We start from the raw sequence: 27817 nt of genomic DNA, 5'->3' as shown, positions 1-27817 counted from the left end.
AATAGTAGAATTCTTCTATTTTTTCCATCAACCCTTGAGGGAAATTTTGTCAAGCCCTTGTGTGTACATGAGCACTCCAGAATACAGATGTCTTTATGGCCAATTATGAAAGAACTGGCAAATTCAAGGCAAGATGTGCTCTAGGAAAAACTTGCATTTGTATAATGTTTTTAATTTTTCAACTTTCTTTCATGATTCATTCCCTTAATTTTATCCTCATAAAGATTAGAAAAAGAGATAGGACATCTTATTAAAAGTAGGAGCTTAAACTTTCATATATAGAATTATCCCAAGTTACATAGTTATCTATTTACAGAATGAAAATAAGATCTCAGATGAACTAACTCCGATCCCATTTTGGCTTCAAAACATTCTGCCATTCTTATTTACAAAATCAAATCTTTGAATGCCATTTTGATGATTTTTTCGTGATAACTTCCCAGAACATTTTAGAGGAGTTCATGTAATGCCTTGTTGAAATTCAATGAGAATGGTCTGCACAGCAAGGAGAATGCATCTTTGCAGATGCTCTGACAGCTCCTTAGAGATATCACGACCACTATGAAGAATGTAGTGGAAAGGTGTGCAAATTCCCCTGATCATTAGTGACTTCCTTGCCGGCCTCAGAAAACCATTGAGCCTGGTTTCATATTTCAGTCCTGCGACCAGACTGCCAGCTATGGAATTGGGAAATTCATGAGACATTCCTTCCTAGAGAACAGGAGACATCTTTTGTAGGCAAAATTGCACCTTTGCATTTCTGCTCTTATCAGAGGTCAGTACACCGAGAACACCTAAATTCAAATCCCAGATTTACGACTTGCTGGACATTTAATGGTGGGCAAGTAAGTTACTTTCTTTGGTCTCAGATTCCTGAGATTAAAATCAGAAAGATAATGTTGTAATACTTCAATAAATTAATTTCTGTAAAGCACCTACCAGACCTGGCCTGCAGTAAGCAGACAATTATCCTTATCTACTAAATTTATTATCCTATATTAAAGTCTTGGAACAGCACCTGGGGCATAGTAAGCACTCTCTAATTATGAGTATTTTAAGTGTTCTCAAATTTAAAAAAAACTAATGTTGGAAATGTATTTTATTTAAGAAAATTATTTAAAATTGTTCCACAAGGTTAATGTATTTTATGAGACTTAAAAAACTCAAATTGAATGAATACACCCATTTACCTCACCACCTGAAATAAAAATTTCTGGATGTAAAAATATATATATTACTGAGATGCTATGGTCAAGGTATTTGCTGGGCAGAGTTCAGCTCCTAGGGTAAAGTTTTATGTTTCCTCCCATCAGGGAGGGAAGAGGTCAGGAGGTTATATAAATTTTTCCTGGAAAAAGAAATTGGTTTCATTTACATAAGGAAACAAAATGGTAAAGGCTTCTCTGAATTTTTACAAAATGATCATGCCCAACAATAAAATGTTTTGTTTCTCTTGTTCCACACTTTAATTTGTGGCTTGACCTGTAACTAACCAAAAGAAGTAATAGGTCTTGTAAACAAAACCAGCCTGTTTTTGTTTTAGGTAGTCCCCTCTTACAACCGTCACACACACTTAAGTCAAAGTTTGAGAATAAGCAGGATTAAGGAAGGAAAAAGATGAACCTTTAAAACAAGAGTCACTTGACAATTTAACCTAACTCATTGTCACTGACAAGACAGGCCATCTGGGCAAATACCCTTAACTTCTCTAGTTTGAGCTCCCCCCGACATAAAATTATCCTACATAATCTCTGTGGGAAATTTACTAGCAGAGTAAATCCCATTAGCCTTCCTTATTGGCATGCACCTTAGTGATTAGAGCTTGGTTTAGTAGACTGTAATTTAGCATCATTAGAAGTTTCTAACCTCAGTTTTCCTCTTAGTTCTTTGTTGATTCTCTTACTAGTCTCTTGTTTTACCATCTGTAGATCTGTTTTAGGTGGATTCTTTCAGATTCTCTAGAATAGTTGTTCTTAAACTGTAGTCTGCATCAGAATCCCCTAATGGACCTCCAGCCTTGGAGGAGTTGAATAGACCCATTTATCACTGTCTGAAATAAAGTTTTCTGGAGTTAAAAATACATATTGCTTCGGTGCCATGGTCAATGTATTTACTCAACAAAGTCCAGATCCTAGGGTAGGGCAGGGACAGGGTATACAATGACATTTCTAACACTGTCTCTGGTGATGTGGATGCTGCTGATCTGGAACCATTTGGAGACCACCACCCTACGGCATATGAACATGTTGCTGAACATCATCTGAGGACATTGAATGCTAAAAGTTACCTCAATGTAACTCTGAGAACAGCCACTCTGGCCTCCCAGCTCCACATGGGTGAAGTTGATTTGTATTTGCTCTCCTTCAGGCTGCCTTATGGTGTAGATGCATTGTCCTTTGTGAGCGAAAGGCCCAGACAAATCAAGGAGGATCTCACCTTCTGTCTCTGAGTAGTTCCCTCCGCAACGTAGATCCGCTAAGGAGAACAAGGAAGAGAGGGAAGGGTCATGTGGTTGGACTTTGTTCTGAATCTCAGACATTAGATCCTTAAAAAAAAAAAATTATAAACACACGTGTGCACACACACGTACACACCACCAACACACCCACTTTATTCACCATGTATAGGCTTATGCCTCTCACTATAAGATTTTTCAGTTTGATATATTTACCAGATGTCCCTGCAGTGCCTAAAGAAATGGATGTAGAGAAGTGTGATCAAACTTCCAATTCACAGTTCTCTTCTACAAATTGCTTTTTAAATACATTAATGTTCTCTTCATTCCAAAAAAAGGGAGTTTATAATATAATATGACAAAATAAAATATATAACCACATAAATAAAGCAGATTAAAGGAAAAATAAAAATAGGATAGCAACATGTAACTAGAGAATGGTTGAGAAGCATAGAAAATAGTTGTAAGGACTACAGAAGTTATAGAAGGTCAGCTGCAGATTCAGCCTGAAGTCAAAATAAAGGGAGAAATAGAACCACTGAAGATGTTCATAATAACTTTTCCTGATACTGAGACTTAAGGTATTTTTTTTTTTTCTAGGACTTCTCATTAAGGGCACAATGATGATGTCACTAATGAAATTCTCTCCAGCCCTGAAAATAAAAGCATAGAGCATTTAATTTGTTTTGCTAATAGTTTGTTTTAAGGTATCAGCACAACTGGAAGGCATAGTAGAAATAGTATTTCACTAGAGGTGAAACTCTAGGGGCCTAGGATGCTCCAGTCCTGGACACCAGCTCCTGTACAGCTGGACTCGATCCAAGGGTAACATCAGACACAACTCCAGATAGACTCCTATTAGTCACATGAACAACTTTTCTCACAACAAAATATCAAACATTAGAGAACTGAGGGTCTGAAGTATTGAATTTTAGGTGTTTCATTCATCTCTGTCATCATGTGGATCTGAGAATTTAGGGACCAAGGGGTATTGTAGCATTAATAGAGCATTAGAAAGATAAAGAAGAAGTCTGGAGCCATGGAAGAAATACGTATAAAGATCTGTCACTAGTCTAAGAAAGTCAGTCATCTTCAGGACCACCTTAAAATACAAAATGGCTATAAATCATTGCATCATCCTTCAAATGCATATGAAGTTCCTTACAGGTAGAGTACTTACAAGGTGATGTTAAGTAGGTGATATGGAAGCCTTGGTCACTAATCTGGGTGTCAGAATGGAAATGAATTCTGGCAAAGGGACCCGTAGTCTGGAGCGGTGGGACAGAAACAGTGGTACAGAATTTCCCAAGAACAGGATCCTGATGCAAAGGCCCATCTCGAATCTAAAACAAAGAAAGAGTGAATCTTTAAGGTCAGAGTGGTCAACTTTTTAAAAAACCAAGTCATTCTGTACATTAACTACAGATAATCTTTCATTTCAAAATGAGAGCTATAGGAAGCCTCCCTACCACACAAAGAACTAAGGTACAGTTGGGGTTCAGTAAAGGGATGTCCTGCTCCAGGTGCCTCATCCTCTGTCTGAATATCATTGCCAAGGACGAAAATACACACACTTTGGATTTTTCTCTTGATGTTATTAACGTCAGTGTTTCCTAGATTCCCTGCCCTTCACATAGGAATTTGCTTTTAAATGATAAAGTCCCAGTGATCTAGAAGGAGAACATGAATAGATGTAAAGAAAAAAGAGAAGAAATGCTAGTGATATCAACTGATTGATAATAGAAAAGGAAGTGCAGTCTTATTGGACATGACACAAAGCTGGCTTAATGAATTTAGCGAATTTAAAAAGTGCAACTTTGATAGTAATTAAGTACCACAGTAATGACAACATTATCTTAGACATCTTTAAAATTGTTGATTGTTAATACATTAGATAATCACGTTGACCTCTTATAATCCTGTTGCAAAGTCTGTTCTACACCGAACACCACAGAGTGAATGAGCTAAAAAATACTTTTATGTGGTGAATTTCATCCATTCAAATTATTTTTTCCATTGGCAGCAAAGTTATAGGACAGCATTACTTTATTTTTATATCGAACTTGTTCCCTGAAATATTGTAGCTTGATAATAAATGAGAGACATTTCAATATTGTTCAAATGATTGATACTTTCTATTCCACACTACCTAGGAATTAACATATCAGAATTCTAAAAAGCTTCTAATTTAACTTGATGGAATTTATTGAATATTAATTTCAGATAACTCACTTTTTACTGTCAACATTTAAAAGGTTATTTTGCTAAAATTTTCCGAAGAGAAGCCGATCTTCCAGTCATTTCCGAAGGTTTCAGATCTGTATTACAACTGTTAAATTACTAATGACTTCGACTTGTGGAGACCCTGTTTGACAGCTGCATCCTTTTATCCTTTATGAATAATTCCACAGCACTCCATTCTTCCCTAATGGACTTGGAAAAGCTTATTGTCTTCTTAGCACTACTGCAAGGAGTACTGAGATTTATGGTGTCAAAAAATACAAGAACAACCAAAGAACTCCGTCTTCTCGATGATCTTTTCTGTCTACGAGTGGAGAGTAACATTTTTGATGTACCTCTATGCATACGGCATTTGAATATAATAGCCCTTTTTCCCTCTTCCATATTTTAATTTTTTTATGAATGGGAGGCAGAAGGGGCTCACACTGACTTCTCTCCTCCCAATGATAATTGTCATTATTTTTCAGTAAGACTTACTACAAAGCAGTTCATGTCAACACAATCACTATCAAACTTATTTTTCTTCACGAAATGCTATATTCAAGTAGTGAAAAACCATGCTGGTTTACCATGACAACGGAAAATTTGAATCTGCATTGGAGAAGACACCATTACTTGGTGTTTATTTAAAATTCTGCTGTTACCCCACCAGGGGCCCGAGTTTCCAGCAAATGACAGAGGAAGGCAAGGAAATCTATTTTCCAGATTCAAATGGAATCCCAAAGCAGCTGCAACAAGCTAGCATAATTGAAAATAGAGACCTAGCAAGACTTAGACGCTGGCTGCCTATTGAGAAAAATATCTAATTATTGCTAACAAATTGGGGTCATCCATGGGTATCACCAAACCACAGTACCCTGAGTCCTAACCCTATCATAATGTGTTCTCTCTAAATAGAATTGTTTACCTCCAAATAATCTTTGCTGCAATCATCATGGTGCTCCAGGCTCAAGGTCCCAAAAGTAAATGTTATCAGGAGTCCGGGACTCGTGATAACATGCCAGACACAATCTCTTCCTGGGGGGTAGTTTCCAGGGTATCCGGGAGACTTGATAGAACCGTAAAGACCAGTCAGGATACCTCCACACTCTAAAACAAGAGGGGAAAATAACTACATTTGTGTACAAGTTATAACTCATGTAGAATTGTCATAGTCACTGCCGTAAGTTCATTTAAATAACTATGAGTAGTTTTGGATACCCTCATAAATTAAACAAGAGTTTCAATTTTCCAGTTTCATAAAGTTATAAATCGAGAAGTACCAACTAATAAATAAATGAATCACCCACGTGCAAGCCCTATGCTTATAAGCCATCTTACAGTGATGCTATAAAATACCATGCTGAACCCTCGGGGATGAATCATGGGAATGAAAATTCATTTTTTTCACCTTGAAAAGATTAATTTCTCTATATTAACTCTTAGAAAACTCTGGAATTTCTATTGGCCCCTATGTGTTTCAGCACTTCAGATTATTTTATATTTTAAATAATTAAGCACCACATCATTTTCATTATAGAAGGTTCCTTCATACCACCTTATATTTAAGTCATTCATTTTATAAATGAAGACATTCAAATGTGTATGGTGGTTAAGCCACTGGCCCAGGTATGGAGCAAATAGGGAACTGAGCCAGGTTTTCTGACACTGACCCCAATACCACCCCCTTTACACCTCAGCTCCTTATCTGGCTGAGCAATGACTGGAAGAATTTCTGTCATTAACACCCACATTTATTTAACAGAGAATTTGTGATGAATTATAGGAAATGCTACTGTAAAATTAAAAAATAGAAATACTAAATAATGTAGACTTCAGTAAGTATGTTAGGGGAAAATGACATTTTACACATAGTCAAATTACACAACCTCTGTATATAGCATGCCACCTTTTATCTAAGAAGGGAAATGTGATTCCTTGCCTAAGTTTTTGTATGGAGGGATACATCTAAAACTCATAAAAACAGTTACTTATAGGGAAAGAAAGAACAGGGTGGAAGGGGCAGGAATGGAAGCTAGACTTCTCTAAATCAACCATGCATTTTGATTTGGTTTTGGCACTATGAAATAAATTATACTATGAAGTAAATAATTATAAAGTAAAATTTAATAAAAATAAGAAATCTCTAAAATCATACGCAAAATGAGACCATTAAACAAAAAAGTTCACTATGAAGAGCAGAAATATGAGACTTTAAAACCCTATGATTTGATTATATGTCTCAAGTAAAAATCTTAAATATAAAAGAACAATGATAAAATATTAAATGATTTTCAATTATCATGTTATTAATAATAATACTGACACTATTGTTTTGAAAATTTGTGGAATTAAGTATACAGGTAATATGCTAATGTTATTGGGAACCAAGATTTTTAGTATCTGAGAAAACACATGTAATGTAAAGTGAAAACAAATCCTACAATATCAATATTCCAATGTATTGTAAGATTATTGTAAATACATGGTTTTTTTTTCCCCCTCTTAAAACTGAAAAAAAAGTATTTTCTACTCTGTCTCCTGAAAGGTCTAGAGACTCCGATTCACCTAGCAACAGTAGCCACCCCTAGCAACTAGAGAGTGGGCTCTAAATATCATTTCCTATTGAAAGAGTAAAAGCTCTTTTGGGAAATAGTTGGTTGTAGTCTAAGACAATAAATGTATAGGAAGGCCTGGAACATCTTTTCAAACCAGAAAGTAAAGAAGCTTTCAGAGGTAACAGAAATTTGACAAAAAGCCTCAGAAACTAACTAGAAAAAGTTCTCATTAACCAAATATGGAACAATTGGACATTTTTAAAAAATCAAGAATGGATTAAAGCATGTCAAATATGAGCAAAAAATTAATTCATAGCTATCAAAAACAAACAAAATAAAATGGAAAAATAATTAGCTGGTCATTTTAAAGAAAGCTAGGGAACAAAGTTATTAACTTGAATACCAGAAAGAAAATGAAAGGATCAAGAATTTATCCTACATTTTCTATATGATCTGTATGTGAAAGGAACCAAATAGGTGATACGGAAAAGTTTTATTCCATTGAAGAACTTAAAATGCTAAGTAAATAAGAAATGACAAAATTAAAATATTATTTTGTAATGAATAACTGATCTAAACAATGAATCTAAAGATGGCAAAAACCATTAGAGGAAGCAAAAAGAGAAACTTTTTTAATGGAAAGATCAACCTGAGAAGAAATAGTCTATTAAATTCAACCTACAGTAGCACAGCCACATCAAGGTTTATAGCAGCTCAGTTCACAACAGCTAGCTTGTGGAACCAACCTAGATGCCCTTCAACAGATGAATGGATAAAGAAACTTTGGTATGTATACACAATGGAATACTATTCAGCCATAAAGAAGAATAATGTTATGGCATTTGCAAATAAATGAATGGAATTGGAGAATATCATGCTAAGTGAAATAAGTCAAACTCAAAAAACCAAAGGTCAAATGTTTTCCCTGATAAATGGAGAATGATATATAAAGGGGGTGGGGGTGGGGAATGAGAGAAGAATGGGGGAACTTTAGAATATGTAGAAGGAAATGAGAGGGAGGTGGGTATGAAAAATGGTGGAATGAGACAGACATCATTACCCTATGTACATGTATGATTACACGAATGGTATGAATCTAAATTGTGTACAACCATAGAAACAAAATGATGTACTCCATTTGTGTACAATGAATCAAAATGCAGTTTGTAAAAAATTAAAAGCTAAATAAGAAAAATAATAAAAGAGAAAATATTAAAGATTTGCTTGTATCAAAGCGATTTGCCAGTAACATAACTGCCTACCAGCAAAATCCCAACACTTTTAAAAGGAATATGATAAAAGACATTTCAAAACAAAATAACCAAATAGACTGAGAGTGAAAAAAATTGGAAGGGGAAGCTACAGAAATATGAGAGCTGGAGACTTAGTCATAATCTCAATCCTGAAAGGGCAAGAGAGAGAGAAAAATGACAGAGGCAAATGAGTAAGTACTGGCTCACAATTTTATTTATTTTTTTATTAGTTGTTGATGGACCTTTATTTTATTTACTTGTTTCTATGCGGTGCTGAGAATCAAACCCAGTGCCTCACACACGCTAGACAGGCGCTCTACCACTGAGCCACATCCCCAGCTCCAAAAGTAGTTTTCTTAATTTTTTTTTCTCAGGTCTGGGGACTAAACTGGGGGCCTTGCCTGTGCTAGGCAAGCGCTCTGCCACTGAGCTAAAATAATCCCCAATGTGGCTGACCATTTTCTAAGTAAGTAAAGGAAATAAACTCATAGACTCAAAACTCATAATGACTCCTGAGAAAAATAAATGCAAAGAAAAATTACCTAGAAAGCTCATAATCAAGCCAAAAATTAAGATAAGAAAAGGAAAGAAAGAAAAGCAAAAAGGCAGAAGCAGAGCCCGGGAAAAGACACATTATCTTTGGTGGAAACAACGTAAGAGTTATTGCTGACCCTCCAAAGAGAAATTATGCAAGTCAAAAGACAATGAAATGGTATGTTTAAATGGCCAATAGAAAGTAAACTGTCTATATGTGATAATATTCTTTAAACACTAAAATGAAAAAAATTCATCCTCAGACTATCAACAACTGAGAGAGCTGGGGAGTTAGCTCAGTTGGTAGAGTGTTTGCCTTGCAAGCACAAGGCCCTGGGTTCAGTCCCCAGCACTGCAAAAGAAAAAAAAAAAAAAAAAAGCTGAGAGAATGTATGAGTAGGAGACATTTTGCATTAGAAATAGTAAAAGATGTCCTTTAGGTTGAAGAAAAGCAATGAGATGTAGAATGTAAAATTGTCCATTTGCAAATGACATAATTTTACATCTAAAAACCCTAGAGGCCAAAAAAAAACCTTAGAACCAATAAATAAATAAGCTGATAAATAAAATAACCAATAAATAAATAAAGTGGCAGGGTACAAAAATCAGTTGCATTTCTATACATCAACAATGAGCTAACCAAAAAAGCAATTAAGAAAACAATACTATTTATAATAGCATCCAAAAAAGTAAAATGTGGAATAAATTTAACCAAGGATGTGAAAGATGTGTACAATGAAAACTAGAAAATATTGATGAAAGAAATGGAATAAGATACAAATAAGTAGAAAGGTATCTGTGTTCGTGGATTAGAAGAATTAATATTGTTAAAATGTCCACACTACCAAAGTGCTCCTCAGATTCAGTGCCACCTATCAGAATTCCAACTCAATAAAGCTGTAAGAAACAAATATTTGAAATGTTGGGAGAGAAGAAATAAATAATGAAATAAAACATATAAAGCAAAAATTGTCAGAGCAGAACAGTCCGCAACTCTGCAATCATAGCTTGAGATTTCACCACACTTCTTTCACTAATAGAGAAAACATCTTTCAAATCATTAAATAAATATAGTAGTTGAACAAACCTACTGACCAACTTGGCTAACTTGACATATATAGATGACCCATATTGTCCCATTGCAGAATACATATTCTTTCTTGTCTATATGGAAGTATGCCAACTTCCATATAAAATATATTAGTCCATTTAAACTAATCTCAACACATTTGAAAAGATTGAAGTGATATACTGCAAGATTAATGATCACATTGGTAATTAAGCAACACTTTTTAATAAAACCCATGGTCAGAGAGAAACCACAATAAGAATGAGAAAGATATTTTAAGCTAAATGCCAATGAAAACACACTTTAAAATCCATGGAATACAGAAAAAACAATTCTCAGAGAAAAGACATAGCTCTAGTGTATATAAAAAATGTTTTAAAGGTTGAAAGTATATCAATGCTTCCCAATAAAGAAGCTGGGAAAAAATGTTTTAAAAAGTAATAGTAAGTATTATCCCATTCACAACAATCTAAAAAAAAAACAAAACTTAGGAATAACAAGGAGGTGAAAGACCTCTCCAATAAAAACTGTAGAACATCAAAGAAAGAAATTAAAAAGACCTTAAAAAATGAAAAAAACTTTCCATGTCCCCGAATAGGCAGAATTAATATTGCCAAAATGGTCATACTACCAAAAGTGCAAACAGATTTAGTGCAATCCCCATCCAAATACCAATGACATTCTTCACAGAACTAGAAAAAAAAAAAAAAAAACAGTTCTAAATTCATTTGGAAGAATAAGAGACACAGAATAGCCAAAGCAAAGCAATACTGAACAAGAGGAGCAATGCAGGAGGTATCACAATAGCTGATCTCAAATTATACTACAGAGCTATAGTAACAAAAACAGCATGTACTGCCATGAAAACAGACACGAAGACCAACAGAACAGAGTAGAAGACATGAACAACTCCACAAAGATAGAGTCACCTGATACTTTGACAAAGATGCCAAAGACGGGTGGAGAAAAGATAGCCTTTTAAACAAACGGTGCTGGGAAAACTGGGCATCCATATGTAGAAGAATGAAACTAGATTCCTATCTTTCACCCTGCACAAAAGAAAACCCAAAGTGGATCAAAGACCTAGGAATTAGACTAGGGACTTTGCAACCGCTAGAAGAACATGTAGGCTCAACACTCCAACATGCAAGCACTGATTTCCTTAGCAAGAACTATAAAGGTCAAGAAATAAAACCAAGAATCAGTAAATGGAATGGGCATTGAATCAAAGAGCTTCTGCACAGAAAAGGCAACAGTTAAGAATGTGAAGAGAAAATACTGAATGGGAGATCTTTGCCTATCACCAAAAGATAACACAATCAATAACTGGACAAAAGAATTAAACAGCACTTCTCAAAAGAAGAAAAATAAATAGCCAATAAATATATGAAAAAAAATGTTCAACATCCCTAGCATTCAGGGAAATGCAAATCAAAACTATATTGAAATTTCATCTCACTCCAGTTAGAAAGGCAATCATCAAGAACAAAAATAATAATAAATGCTGGTTACAATGTGAGAGAAAAGGTACACTCATACATTGTTGATGGGACTGAAAATTAGTACATCAATTTGGAAAGCAGTATAGAAACTCCTCAAAAGACTAGGAATGGGACCATCATAGGACCTACCTATCCCACTCCTGGGTATTTTTCCTGAAGAACTAAAATCAGCATACTACAGTGATATAAGCACATCCATGTTTATAGAAGTGCAATTTACAATAGCCAAGTTATAGAACCTGCCCAGGTGCCCATCAACAGATGAATGGATAAAGAAAACATGGTACATATACACAATGGAGTGTTACTCATTCATAAGGAAGAATAAAATTATGGCATTTTCCTGGTAAATAAATGGAACTGGAGAACATCATGCTAAGTGAAAAGTCTGAGTGGCTTGTATTTCACTCAGCATAAGGGAAAAAAAGACAGGGGAACCCATGAAAATAGAAAGGAGATCAATGGAATAGAGGAAAAGAATAGAAAGGAAGGGAGAGGGATGGGAAAAGGGAGGAACTGCAGAATGAAATTGACCAAATTATGCCATGTACCTGTATGGCTATACCACAGTAAATTCCACCTTTATATATATCTATAAAGCACAAGTTTAAAAAATAGAAGGAAGATCAGTAGAGTAGAATAAGGGAACATGAAGAGGGAGGAAAGAAGGGAAAGAGCAAGTAGTAGAGATTGAAGTGAAACAAATTGTATTACATGCATGTATGATTATATAAAAACAATTGCCAATATTATGTAAAACTATAATGAACTAATTAAAACATTAAACATTTGTGAATAAAGAAATACATATGCTAAAAATAAAGGTAATAGTAAGTTAAGCACTCCCCCCAAAAATGAAAGAAGAAAACTATAAAATAAAGAAACTGAATGAAATAAAACTCAACAGAAAACATTAACGAAGCTAACAGTTGGTACTTTGAAAAGATGAATAAAATCAATCCTAGTAAGACTGATGAAGGAAAAAAAGATAACATAAATTATCAATATCAGGAAGGAAAAGAGAAGACATCACTATAGACCCTAAGAACACTAAAGGATAGTATGAAAATATTATGAAAGAGTAGATGAAATGAATGAGTTTGAGAAAAAAAATTGTCAAAAAACCCCCAGAAAATCTGAATATATAAATATATATATAAATATATATATATATATATTTATTTATATATGTATTTATAAATATATAAATATATATATTTATATATATAAACTAAATTTAATTCACAATTTAAAATTTCTCACATAGAAGACTTCTGTGTTAACTAACTTCATGGTGAATTCTTTTAAGCAATTACCAATATTACACAAATATCTTCAGAGAATATAAAAAGTAGGAACACTGTTCACCTGATTTTAAAGGATCAACATTACAACTTGACAAGGAAATTACAAGAAAGAAAAATTATTTGTCATTATCTCCCAAATATGGGTATAAAATTTTGAAAAAATATATTAGCAGATTGAATCCAGTCATATATTAAAAGAATAACCTGCTAGGCACAGTGGTACATGCCTATAATTCCAGAGACTCAGGCAGCTGAGGTAGGATTACAAGTTCAAGGCTAGCTTCAGCAACTTAGCAAGGCCCTACGCAACTTACAGAGATCCTGTCTCAAAATAAGAAATAAAAGGGGCTGAGATGTAGTGCCCCTGGGTTCAATTCCCAGCTCTAAAAAACAAACAAACAAACAAAAAACCCTTCATGAAAAAGTGAATGTACTTGTTGCCAAGTTGATTCAATGCTCAAAATCTATCAATGTAATTCACCACACTTAAAGAATATACCATCTTAATAGGATCATATGATCATTTAGAAAAGCTATTTTATATAATCCAAAACCCATTCATGATTTTAAAGAAATTCTTGGGAAGGTAAGAATGATTTAAAAATGTTTATTAATTCTGATACTTCTCCCATTGAAAAGTGGTATCTGTATCTCCTTCTCTTGAATTTGGATCTGTATGTGACTAATTCAACCAATTAAGTATGGCAGAAATAATGCAGTGTTGTTTCAAGGACAGACAAAAAATAAAATAAAATAAAATGCCTTTAGTACCTATCTGAATTTATTGTAATGCTTGCTGGAAGTGAAGTCAATTGCCATGAAGAAGAGCTACTCTAATAATATCTCATTAGAGGAGCAACATTAGGCCATTAGGTCAATAGCCTGACAGAGCTCTTGTCCAAAAGAGCCAGTATTGTTATCTATACACTTGAGTCCTTCTTTTTTTTTTTTTTTCTTTCTTTCTTTCTTTTTTCATCCTGAACCCAAGGCCCCAAGCAAGTGAGGCAGGAACTGTATTACTACAGTCCCAGCTGACATCTGATTGTAATTGCTTAACAGATTTCAAGTGATAATTATCATGTTGGGCCCTTTCCAAATTCCTGGCCCATAAAATCAGAAACAAAATAAGGCAATTAATGTTCTACAACACTAAATTTGTAATTTGTTATATAGCAATGGTAATTGGAACAGGAAAGAATATCCTTAATCTGATGAAAGTTATCTACAAAAACTTATGTCTAACATTATATTCAAGGATTTAATAATGAAACATTTCCCCTGTGTAGCTGGAAAAAAAGACAAGGCTGTCTGTCCAACCACCTTTATTTAGCTTTGTACTGGTAGTCTTAGATGGGATAAGGTCAAGAAAAATAAATAATAGTTAAAAAGAGTGAAATGAAAATGGAAAAATATCCTTCTTTCACACATGGAATAACTTTACATGAAAAACTGCAAAAGAATCTATAAAAAATGAGAATTAATCAATGATTAATGAATTTCATAGTGTGGCTAGAATCAAAATCCATTACTTAAAAAATGTCGTATTTCTATGTTAGCAACAGGTAGAAAATAAATGTTAGAAAATTAATATTTTTACATAACATCAAATATCAAATATTTATAAATAAATCTAACAAAATGTGTAGAATACTAAAAGACTGAAATCTATAAAACATTGCCAGGATAAATTGCAGGTGAGCTGAATAGAGATAGTACAAGTTAATAGACAGGGAGACTCAATTTTAAGAGATCATTTCTTCCTAAGTTGATTATAGAGTCAATGAAATACCAACAAAATTCCAGCAGATCACTGGGAAATAAGTAAACTGATTCAAAAGTATATATGGATAAGCAAAGAATCCATCACACCTAAAAATATCAGTTACAGGATTTAACCTGCCAAATTTCAAACTACAGTAATTAAGCCAAGGTGTAATCAGAATTGATAAATGGAACAAAAGAAAACATAAAACAAGTCAGAAATAGACCTACAGAGTTACTGTAGGTAACTCTGGCGTTGGTATATTGTGCTCTCTTATTTTGACATGTTTAAATTTTTCATAGTTACAGGTTTTTTCAATTGGGTATAAAAGCAAAATAACAAGTTATCAAATGGACGTTAAGATAAGGAATGTCAGATGAAGGAGTGAACAATGTCCTCAGTGGTATCTCGGAAGTAAATCTGCCAGAGCTTATAAAGATATTCAGTAATTTCATAAGGGACTCATTAGGATTCATGTATTTTAATTGCTCTAATATATCCTAATTTGTTATCTTTGAATGCAAAATTAAATCCAATTCATTTGAAATTGGATTTTAAGTAATTAACATATTCTGTATCTCTGGATCCCCAAACTTGGCATGTATCCAAAAGTCTAATATTGATTAAGAAAATTTAATAACCTCAAAATTTGCTTTGCTTTTCCCCATGTTTGCACATACCTGGTTCCTGTGTTTCCCATCTTACTGTAAATCCTCTTCCATTACTCAAATGGTCAGAATAGAGATGAAAATAGAGAGCATTGTCACTGCTGAGGAGGTCCTGAGGGGGTCTGGAGTCACAGAACCTTCCAAGTGGAAAGGCTGCTGAGGAATCTCCATCATGAATCTGAAGAAACTCACGTGGGCAATTGTTCACCATTTCTAAGTGGAAAAAAGTGAAAGTGATATGCAGAACCTAGAAGTAGAAAAACCATAATATATTATTTTCATTTCCAGTGTTTTGGAATTCATATATCTACCATTTCTTAATTATACATCAATATGTCTAGAAATTCTACAAATTAAATGACTCATGCTAAAAATTGCTAAGACCAAATTTCAGTTAATATCAAAATATATTTTAAAAAAACACTTTGAGGAATGCTAGTTCCCCTGATTTGATCATTACACATTGCATACAAATATCAAATTATACTATACTCTGTAAATATGTACTAATACTATGTATCAATGAAAAGAAATCTTAATGAAATAGATTTAGTTAGATTTCATTAAACTGTCATATATGTTCACTTCAAATGTATGTCTTACAGTGTTTCTAAATCAATGTAATGAATTGTCCATTTAAAAAATCTACGGTGAATTAAATTTAACTAATATTGCCTTGCATAAGAATCTCTACTGTGATCCTCTGAATGACCTATGGAGTGTATCATATACACGTACATTCTTCATTTCCCATCAGGGTTGATGAGACCATAGGGGTCTCAGACACAGTTCAGACTGATATATTTAGGTGTAGGCTGAGTAGGCATGGGACAGATGCACATAGTGTGAGTCTTCAGGGATTGGATATCATTAAAGGATGAGAATGGGAATAAGGTAAAATGAAAGGTGCTGAGCATCCAAGTAGAAGAGAATAAACATGAAAATTTATCTCTGAGGTACACTGTTAGAATGCACAGACTTCAAATATAGTAATATAATGAATAAAACCATAGAAGATTTTGTAATGACAATCTCATTTAAAACAAATGACCAAAAATGGCTGTACAATTTAATTTTCATCAGAGTCTAAAATCACAAGTGCTCAGCTAATAAGAATTTCAGGAGATTTTAGAAATTCTATGTGAGGGCATTTTAAAGATATTACCCATCATTACATCATTTTATGCAGTGAAACAATTTAAATGAAATTAAATAAATGTTAATTAATTGAACTATTCTGGTTTGTACATATTTTCTACTATATTAGATACATTATTGTGGGAGAAGAAGATGTAAAACCACAACAATCAAGACAAAACCAGGATGATTTTTCTTATGAATTGGTAATAAACATATTTAAAATTTTTCACATAAGGACTTCTCCTTGGGGGAAAAAAAAAGTGTTTTCAATGTCAGGAAATAGAATTAATGAAAATTAAATGGAAGGAAGGAAATTCACATAACATACCCACTGGGAAATTTGTTTCTGAATTCAATCTATTGTGGGGTTACAAGATCCCAAAGAAACCTCCCTTCTCAGGGGAAAATAACATTTCTGACCCTTGTACAATGTCCTCTGTAATACTAGTCTGCTGGAAAATGTAAACAGAATTTCAAGGGAAAATCTTATCTATTCAGACTTACCACTTTATTCTAATGAGTCCAAGAGTTGGTTGAGAAATAAATACTTATTTAAGTAATTAATGTTGGGTATAATAACACGAAAAACCTTGGGCTCAGGTCTTTATTTTAAGAGTAAAGTATTCACATAGCTTCTCAGGATCACAAGCTTTAGAGCAAATGGCCTGGGGTTGAGTCACCACATGCCACTTACAAACCACATGGTCCTGGATGGATTTCTCAACTGCTCAAGGCTGAATTTCCTCATATGTAAAATGAAGATAATAATTCCTATCTTTAGGGTTTTGGTAGTTAAAAATGCCATGATGTTTATGCAACATGTAGCATAGTACTTGGCACAGAAAAGACATTGGATGAAATAAAAAGCCATATTAATGATGTAATGGATATTGCATACTAATCAATAACCACCAGTTTTGTGTAATTATCAATATTATACTAATATGAGTGGTTGTCTTCAAACGGTACTGTCTCAGTAACAACTAGACTTTACAAATTAACTTCTAGCTTACAGTTAGTCAATCAATGTGGAGAATCATTCATTACCAAAGCATGGACTTTGGAAGCAGACAAACCTGACTTTGAAATTCAACTATTCCAATTATAAGTTAAGCAGTGTTGGTGGGGAGAAGACCTTTACATAGCTTCTCTTACTTTCCATTGTTTCATCTATAAAATGAGAATATTATTACTTATTTCGAAGAGTTAGGGTATGATAAGAGAAAGGTTGGCAAATATCTAGCACAAAGCCTGGCACTGAGTAAGTACTCAATACATGACATTTGAATTATCATTATGTTTATTTTATTTAATATATATTCAAATATTATAGTATGTACTCTAATGAAATTTGCATTTGGACAGGAGTTACTACGTTTACCTTTCCCTCTTCAGTTCGGATAACCCAGAAGCAGTTAACGTCATGAAAATAGCCAACACTGGGACCTGTGTAGTTGATTATTCCATTCATCCCTGAGAGGGACCCTCCACAAACTGCAAAAGAGAAGATGAAGAACTGTGCTTTTAAGAGATTCCTAAAAGGAAGAGCCTAGGTAACTCTGGCCTGTCATTCCCTCTTCTCAGTTCCTTTTTCTGTTTACACCCAAACTCCATCTCTTATTTAAAGTCTAGTTTGAAGATACAATCACCTTCTCCACAAACCTTCATGAACCCTCCTTGACTTTGGCTCCCATTCTATTCCTTTATGAAACTTGACTCAATCTCACACAGTTTAGTTCATAGCTTTAGTTCTGGTATCTATTCTGCCATTTGGATAAGTCTCTTCTCCTCAACTAGAAGGTAAGCAGATAACAAGTGGAGATAATGTTTTAAGCTTCCATATTTCTCCACTGGGATCACCACTATCCTCAACACATGGCAACATCTCATCATTGTGTTGATCCAGAATCAGGAGTAATAAGTGAGGGATGGAGTAGTCAGAAGAGACCTAATGGAGGAAATATTATGGAAGAAACTCAGGGAGCACTGTGGGAAGAAACATCCCAAATAAAATAACAAGTGGAAATACTCATAATAGCACATGGGATCCGGCAGCCAGTCATGTCCCTTAAATGAAATTATTTCTAGGGAACTAGTGAAAAATAAGTTTAGATGGATAGGGTAAAGGCTGGTTTTAGAAGATACTTGAAAAACAACTCCAACTTTTACTTAACAGGCAATGATGAACCAGTGCATATTTCAGAGCAGAAAAGTTATGTGATTACATGCAGCATTTTAAGGAAATGTATGACTGCTACATGAGAAATATTCCCTTAGAAAACTAAAATGCCTTAGCATGTTTTTGATTCAGAAAGGACAGAACACAATGATAAATACTAATTTAATTCTTTTGAAGAAAAACCATTATGATTTTAAATCGAGATATATAAATATTTGCCTCATAAATTCTATATCACATCTACAAAGAAAGAGTGAGTTCTGAGCAACTGGAGAAGAAAATTTGTTGTTGATTCAGAGAATCTTCAGAAGGACTTGTTGTACTTCTAAATCGTGAATACCTGTGTTATAAGAGGTGGTGACCATACCTTGCTGGGGAATCTGACAGTGAGATCCAGTCCAGGAACTTGTGCATTCACAACTGAAAGCATTAATGCCATCGATACAAGTTCCCCCATTCCAACAGGGGTTGCTTGAACACTCATTAATGTTTTCTGTGCAGTTGGTACCAGCCCAACCTGGGTCACACTGACAAAAATAACCATATACTGTGTTCTAAGGAAAGAGGAAAAAAAAACACAATACCATAAAACAAATGGATATACAATAAAATGAAATCAACTCAAATAATAAAGAAAAATGATACTACAAAATATACTCAATAGGACTTGAACCATATTATTTTCTAGTAGCCAAACTTGTAATTAGTAAGTTTAGATGACAATTGCTAAGTATAAATAGTCATATTTATTTGAATCAAACTGTAGGCTTTGTAAGTCACCGCAAAAAAAATTAACTGGTTGTTTTTCCTGGGAACTAAACCTACCTTTTATCCAAGTGATATTCAAGGTTCCTTATCTTAAATTTCAATCATTGTCTTGAAACTCATAAATTAATATAAAAATATATTTTCTAGAAGTGGAACCAAAATTATTTTCAAATACTCTATTTCCCCACGAAGAACAAAGGACTCACTATGCATTGTCCATTTAAACAGGGGCGACTTAGGCAAATATTACTGAATTGCATACATCCATTTGGTCCATAACCATTTCCAGTATACCCTGGGGGACAGGTGCAGAGAGGTAAGGAACCTGTTCAGAAATAAAAATGGAAGTGTAAATATAGGCATCCTCCTTCATTCAAGTGCAATAACTAAACTCAGGTTCTGGTATCTAGATAAGAATCCATCAATGTCAAGTTTACATATTCCTATGGAGAAAGAAGAAAATATTACAATCTTTATTTTTCTGGTTTTTAAAAAATTAAAATAAAAACGACATTAAATATTTCCAATGCTTTATATGGATTAACACTAGTACTGTCATTTCACATACCAGATTATTCTGAGCTATATACAGATGAGAGGTACAGCAAGAGAAGATGGGAGTTCCTCATCATGGAGGGGTTATCAGCAGAATATAAGATGCCTCTGATCATGCTCTCTTTGAAAGCGCTAATTTAATCCTCTCAATAGTCCTATAACAGGTGCTATTATACCCATTTGCATCTTCACAAATGAGGACAGAGCACAGACAGATTGTCTTTACCAAGGATACACAGCCCGAATGTGGAGGAGCCAGGAACACCTGTGTATGCAAGGTGCCTACACCACATTACACAGAAGTAGAATTTGAATGGGCGGTTCACATATTCCCAGTTATGCGGACATGCAGACTATATGTTGCCAGTTTTACCCAGGCTAGTCATCACTAAATGGATATGAGACTTTAGAGAACTTTTTTTTCAGTAAAACTGCAGATAGAAGGTAATACAATAACACAGGTAAGTGGGAAATCCCCAAAATATCAGCACCGAAACTTCTCCCACACTTCTTAATTAGTTCTTCATTTCCATGTTACAAAACAAAAACATGACAAACTCAGTGGTTTGGGGATAAACTTGGTCAAAAGGACTTAAAGGGCTTGAAACTATTCTAACATGAATCAATATTCACTGTTAATTATGATGTGCATATGATAATAAGTAAAGACAGTGTGAGAATATCGTAGGATCTCCATGGTTTTCTTCTGGACTTAAAAAAAAAAAATACTCATTCTAGTGTTGTAGAAAATTTCACTAAATTTCATGTCTAGAGATTTCCGGATTTCTTATTTAATAGCAAAAAAGTCACATCTCATTGAAGAAACACATGTTCTTTCCATTGCTGTAAGATGGCTGAAATAATACATGGAGATCAATATGGCAATTAACTTAAACATATTCCCCCATTGGCAACTAGTATTGAAGATAAACAGAAACCTTGCTGAAGAATTAAAGAAACAAATAGAATAAATAGTGCAATATAACAGATTTACAACAGAATAGTTGATGATATAAATGTTTTGCATTCTCACCTTATTTTCAGGATTGTTTTTTTATTTTTTATTTTATATTTTTTTCTTAATTTTATTTTTACAGACTGCATTTTGATTCATTGTACACAAATGGGGTACAATTTTTCATTCCTATGGTTGTACATACAAGATTGTTTTATTAATAAAACATTTTTTAAAAAAATAAATAATTGCCTAGAGATGTATTCTTTACAGTGAATTATTTCTTGAAAAAATATTTACTGGAGGAAAATGGAGTAAGTAACACCAGTGTTGCTGCAGCTTTGCCTGGACATTAGTTCCTGGGATAAACCTACAGGTTGCAGTGAAGATCAATTTAGCTGGGTGTGGTGGCACATGTCTGTAATTCCAGCTACTTGAGAGGCTGAGGCATGAAGATCATAAGTTCAAGGTCAACCTGAACAACTTAGTAAGAGCCTGTCTCAAAAACCTTTAAAAATAAATAAAAATTTCTGGGGACAGTAGAGCAGTAAAGCATTCCTAGTTTCAAACCCCAGTCTTGGGGAAAAAAATCAACTTAAAAGTATGTAAAGTACAACTTGGTATCATCCATGATACTATACTGCCTTCTATATAAAAAATGAGTTACCTTTGTATCTGTTTTAAGATGTTATATGTATAGACTCATTTAATCCTCTGAAGAACCCTACAAGATAGGGACTCTGATTATTCCCATTTCATAGAAGAACTAAAGCACAGAGAGATTAAATGTCCTAACCAAGGGTACCCAATTAGAATATGATAGAGCCAGGGAGAAATACAAGTCAACAAATCATACTCCTAACCACTTCAACATGCCATTTGTCACTTAACAAGCATTTAGTTGCGAGTACATGTGTATGCTTATACATGTACATACCAACATACACACATATATATTCTTATCTATATATGCATATTTATGACATTAATTAAAAATAAAAGAAATATTTTGAAATAAGAAATATAGCATATTATTCAATAAATAGAGTTAGTTCTGTGCATTTGGACAAAAATATCAGGGTCGATTTCTATTTGATATCATAAATATACAAATTCTAAAAAGATCAAAGATCTTAATGCAAAAAAATACTAAAGTATAAAAGAACATGTACTTGACTATTTTTAAAGTATCAATAAGATGAAACCAACAGGAGAAATAATAAAAGAATTATTTTTTCAACTATGTAAAAATTTTAAACTTCTCAAATAGAAAACACCACCACAAAATTAAGAGAACAACATGCCAAGAAAAAAATACTTGTAAAACATAAGAAAGATAATGAGATAATGACTTTAGTACATAATGAAATTTTACAAGTCAATAGGAAATCAAATGAGCAAAAGATATGTACAAACTAGAAAAAGAGCTAGTAAATATGAAAAGTAGTAATTATTAGGAATCCAAAGACATTGATGAAAATAATGGGAAACTAATTTTGCCTATAAAATTGACCAAGATAAAAAATGGTAATATTGTCAAAGAGTAAATACATATTTTCATATAGTAAATATATTTTTATGTACTATTTGTGAGTATATATAATAATACACTCTCAGAGATATTGTTATAGGAGATGCAGCACTGCAGACACTGGATCACCCTAGATCCATTTCCCCTGCATTAATAATGAACACCTTATTTCAGCTGATTCACAAGACCTGAAACAAAGGCTTACCCTTCTCAGACTCCCTTTGCACCCAGGATCAGCCATGTGGCTCAATTCTAGCCAATGGCAGAGAAATGGAAGAGTCCTTGAAAGGGAGGTGGCCTTTCATTCTCCCTCCTTTTCTCTTTCCTGCTTGCTGGACTATAGTCAGGGATTAATTAGGTGGCTTAATTACTGTGGGAAATAATTCCTAAATTAAAGCAGATCATTAAAGCTCGATAGCATTTTTTAAAAATCCAAGTGCATAGTTTTATGATGTGGATTAATTTGGGGGTTGCTGTTCAAGAATTAAAATAAGAATTTTGTGGACAGAAGATATTGTTTTTAAAATGTTGAATTGTTTTGGAGGGTCATAGTAAAATACCCAAGGACAAAGAGAGTGGTGAGTCATTACCTAAAGCCGAGGAACAGGATGCTTCTGGGTGGCAGCCTCCATTATTGATCAAGCAGATGTCTATGGGAGTGCATACTCGTCCGTCACCTTCATACCCTGATCGAAGCAGAGCAGAAATAATGTCAAGGATGGGGGAGAAAGAATGCCAATCTGAGACTCAGATACTCTCAAGTCACCAACCAGATATCTTCTGCCATCAAAACAGAAGATATAAATATGAAGTGTCATAAATAAAATACTATAATTGAGAAAAAAGAGTAACGAATTAGTAAACTGACTTCTTAAATTATGTTCTAGGTTGTTTTTAATGAAAAAATATATATGTATATATACATGCAGAAATATATGCACAGAAATATATATAATAAATATATCATATATATTATCATATAATATATAATAAATAAATAAGTAAATAAATTATAATATATAATAAATAAATATATAACATATGATAAATATTATGTTACATAATATATAATAAATTATACACAAAATATAGTAAATATATTATTTTATATAATATATAATAAATACATAAGTATATGATGATAAATATGATATATATTTATTTATATATTTTATATATATACTTATATATATATGACTGAAGATACTGGTAGACCTAGAAAGTGCTGACACTAAGGAAGTTGACATCTCTGAATTTCTGTGACCCTTACGTTCTTTGAAGTAAATTATTGGAAAAGTCAAAAGTATTGTTGTTTCTTGTTATTAGAAGTTGCAAATTTTTAGTTTATTCCTTAGAACTCTCCGAACTTCTTGGATACTAATTCAGTTTAGATGAAAGAGTAGCAGTAATAACTTCTTTCCAGAAAAAAAAGAAACTAACATGTATTCTGTGCCTGTGATTTAGCAAACCTCATATGTAAAACATTCCATGAGTGTACTATATTAATAAATTATATGTGAGAACAATACAGCAGTAGATCTGAGATTCACACAGAAAAAAATTCAAATTCTGAATGATCTCAGTGGCAATTTCACCATTTTTAAAGGTTTAATGTTTTCTATTGAAATCAAAACTTAAAAAAAAAATTCTTTCCTATAGTTACTTATGCCAATGTATCCTGAAACACCAAGTTAAACAAAATGTTCTGTACTATTCTGTTTCTTTTCTTGGATAGAAATCATATTGAAAAATACAACACAGGATTCTGCTATCAAATGTTATGTGTTGCCGTTAATGACGGCAGGAAATCCGGTGCAATACCTGGTGGACAGTCCTCACAGTTAAAAGATCCCGGTGTGTTCATACACCCAACAGGTGGAACCAGAGAACAACCACCATGGTTTATCTCACATTCATTGATATCTTGACAGTCATATCCATTTCCTTGCCAGCCTAGAAAAACAAGATGTGAGAGGTTAGCTCTGTATGTGAGTCAACCAGGAAAAAAAAACACAAAGATTTAAAACATGAAAAATTTACTTTACTAAACAAACAAACAAAAAATGATTAAAATGAGATGTACCTGTCAGATCGACAAAAATGTTTTAAACTCTTGGAATCAAATTCTGGCAAAGTTGTGGGGACATAGGGTATTCTTACATACTGTTAACTGGATGTTAAATTAATATAACCAATTTGGAAAAAGATCGGATAGTATTCATTAAAATTTTCAAAAATACATTTCCTTTGACAACGATTCCTCTTCTTGAAACTTATTCTATGATGATAAAACACCTAGAATATTAAAATGTAGGTAAGAAGATATCTATTTCAACATTGTTTTATAGGAAAAAAAATTCAGTGGTCAATAGGATATAGCTGAATTCTTCATGACTCACGAAAAATGATTTTAATAGCAAGCATGCCCCGTATTACATACATGTGCACACACACACACATTGAAATAATTTTTCCATGCATATTTTAATTGAAAACAACTAATTTTATAATATGTGGAGTTGGAATATACTCCCAATTAGGGAAATAATGGTTTCAAAATCTGCATGTGCTTTTCAGTGTTTATAAGGAAAATGGATAACTAATCTTACTGGAAGGATGAGATTGAAGGTGAAGAGAGAGTATTTTTTTTGCTTCAATTTTTCTTGTTTTATTTCATTTTGCTAACAAATTATAATTATAATAATTATTATTATAACTCAAGTTGTTAAAATTATAATAATGTTGAAAATTTTAAGCCATTATATCATTTGGTCTAAGTAGTCTCCTTCTAAGAATCTACCTAAGAAAATTAACATATTTGTGAGTAATTAAATGAGAAATGAGTGCAAAGAGAAAAATTGGAAGGAAATGCACCCCAATATTAATGGTGGTTCTCAGAGCGATATGACTTTCGGTACTTTTTCTGCTTTCTTTTCATATTTTTGTAGTTTCTTTATATTTTATAAGCAGCCTGCATTACTTTAGCATTCAGGAAATTTGGGAGTGACAGCAAAAAGCTGTCATTACTCTTTCCCTCCAATAATAAAAAGAAGAATGTAAGAACACATTGCCCATCCTCCAACTGAAATAATTTGTTTTAAAAGATTATTATTGGTAAATTACCTTACAGATTGTGGTTATTTACAAATTTTAACTTGCCCTCAAGAACTAAGAGGGAAAATACCTTTATGTTTCTTTGTAGTTTTACAAGATCTAAACTTAAAGCATGCAGAAAATCACTAAAACCAGAAGTCACTAAGTGAAGAGGTCAGTGTGTGTGTGTGTGGGGGGGGGTGTCTAATGGAGTGAACTAATGGAGTATTCAGCAGCTTAGCTCAGAATCTGGCAGATCTGGGTTTGAATCCTGGTTACTTGTAGGCTACAGAATTTGGGGAAAGTTAGTTTAACTTCTCCAAACCTCAAGATCTCATATTGAAAAATGTGACTAATACTAATTCCTACCATGACTTGTTTTTGTTGTGGTTTCAAGAGTTAGGACAATAATTGCTTACACTTACACAGTGCCTTAATGATGCTTTCATAAAGAATGGCTGGTATAATGATAATCTGTGTGTCTTCTACTTTCTAAGAACACCCAGGGAGAGAGGTCTTATAAACACCCTGCAGACTGGTCAATGGCTTCCAGGGCACCGCAGCACTGGGTTTTGCTCTTAGTAGGTACCCTATAAGTATGTGCTGAATGTGTGATGCTCTCATAACCATTAGAGAGGAGCTTGGAGTAAAGAGCCCTGTTTTTAGCAACTCGACATATGGTCTTCCCTGGAGATTGGTGTCTGTGGGGCAATGATAGAGCTGGGCATCCCTATTTACACCAAGGTCACAGAGTACTCAAAGGACACACTCAGACAAGGACTGCAGTGGAGACAAAGACTTCCTCACGTTTGCAAACATCTGATTGGTATGAAAGATAGGGCATGTCTCTTGACCACATGTCTAGTCAATTGATGGCCTTGGCAATAGAAGGTTAGAACTTTTCAACTCTATGGCTAACACTGGCCTAAAGTTTGACTCTAGCACAGTTTTGGACAAATATTCTACCTCTATTGTACAAAGGTCACAGTAAGATGATGATCTCAAGCAGAAGTTAGTAAAATAGGCCATTCAACTAGTTTCAAACACCTCCTAAGAATGGTCTTCGTATTGCACATCAGTACAGGGAAATTGGTTCTGGTGCCTTGCCTGCCTAGCGTGCAAAGCCTGGCATGTGGTCCTGAGGGTGTACCTGTTGGACAGGCTCCACAATAGAAAGAGCCAGGAGTATTGAAACACTGTGCAAGTTCTGAACAAGGCGAAGGCTGGACGCTACACTCATCTTTATCCAGCGTGCAAGAGACACCATCTGTCCCAGTTGTCCACCCAACTTCGCAGATGCAGGTGAAGTTGACCTGGTAGGATGAAAACAGAGTAAACAAAGACAATCAGGAAAAGGAGCAAGAGAAGTCTTTGAAAATCTCACCAACCCCGAATTGTTTATGATCTAACATTCATGTCCATCAAGTCAATTGAATGGCTTCTCTTTTTCTTCCCCTATGATTTCAGCATTTAGACTAGACCATGGAAAAGAAGGAAACATCTTTATTTCAGAGTAAGAGACTCCTATAATTTATCTCAAAGATGCCAGGGAAAGAGCAACAACAATCAAGAACTGCAAGTCAATATAATTAAAGTCAATTCACTCACCCTGCTATGATTTTAGAAGGAAAAACACCCGCGTAGGCTCAGACCTTGGAAAATCAGTTCTATTTATTTCCTTTTTGAAAGTCTATTCTTTTCCTTCCCATCCTCCCCTCTACCCACTCCTTCCCCTCCACTCCTCCACTGGAAGAAACCATTTTCCATCATATGAACAGGAAAATAAATAAATAAAACTGAAAGTACCAAAGTTCTTCTAAACAGACACACTGGCCAGATTGGGTGACTTTGTGGGTCAGGAGCTAAGGTCCCCAGGACCCAGCATAGAGGGATATCAGAGAAGTAGATTCACAGAATCTGCAACAGTATAGGAGAGGAGCTCAGGGTCGGAAGAATCCAGACTCAAAATTACATGCTGCTGACAAAACCAACCATTTTGTGTTTCCATGTCTTGTCACTGTTAAAACTCATAATGCCAAGGCAAGGTAATATCTCAGAGAGGCTCATAAAGGAATCATAAAAACTTAGTATTTTATATAATGAAATCTTAAACATCTGGCTCCAGTTTTCTGAATATTTCATCTTCTCTCCTTGACTGTGCCCTACTAATGAGCAGGAAATGACTTCCCGTCTGCAGTTCCACTGGGCAGTAGTCCTACATAGTCAGCACAGGATGAAGAACTAACAGCCTGGCTCCCACAAGGAGTC

General features: G+C 34.0%; 1 protein-coding gene across 1 annotated transcript in view; it reads right to left on the bottom strand.

The window, feature by feature from the left end:
- Window positions 1–27817, bottom strand: part of Cubn (cubilin) — a 281227-nt gene that overhangs the window by 240783 nt on the left and 12627 nt on the right. Inside the window, exons 8-17 of the mRNA XM_047520823.1 lie at window positions 26700–26862; window positions 24278–24409; window positions 23047–23142; window positions 19622–19740; window positions 19015–19201; window positions 17850–17962; window positions 15341–15575; window positions 5604–5785; window positions 3636–3798; window positions 2288–2475 (exon numbers count right to left, since the gene is read on the bottom strand). Coding sequence (XP_047376779.1) covers window positions 2288–2475; window positions 3636–3798; window positions 5604–5785; window positions 15341–15575; window positions 17850–17962; window positions 19015–19201; window positions 19622–19740; window positions 23047–23142; window positions 24278–24409; window positions 26700–26862 — 1578 coding nt within the window. The remainder of the gene's footprint in view (window positions 1–2287; window positions 2476–3635; window positions 3799–5603; window positions 5786–15340; window positions 15576–17849; window positions 17963–19014; window positions 19202–19621; window positions 19741–23046; window positions 23143–24277; window positions 24410–26699; window positions 26863–27817) is intronic.

Source organism: Sciurus carolinensis, chromosome 12 (assembly GCF_902686445.1).
Source record: "Sciurus carolinensis chromosome 12, mSciCar1.2, whole genome shotgun sequence".
Taxonomy (NCBI): domain Eukaryota; kingdom Metazoa; phylum Chordata; class Mammalia; order Rodentia; family Sciuridae; genus Sciurus; species Sciurus carolinensis.
The sequence above is the reverse complement of the archived record's forward strand: the minus strand, read 5'-3'. Positions and strand labels throughout refer to the sequence as shown.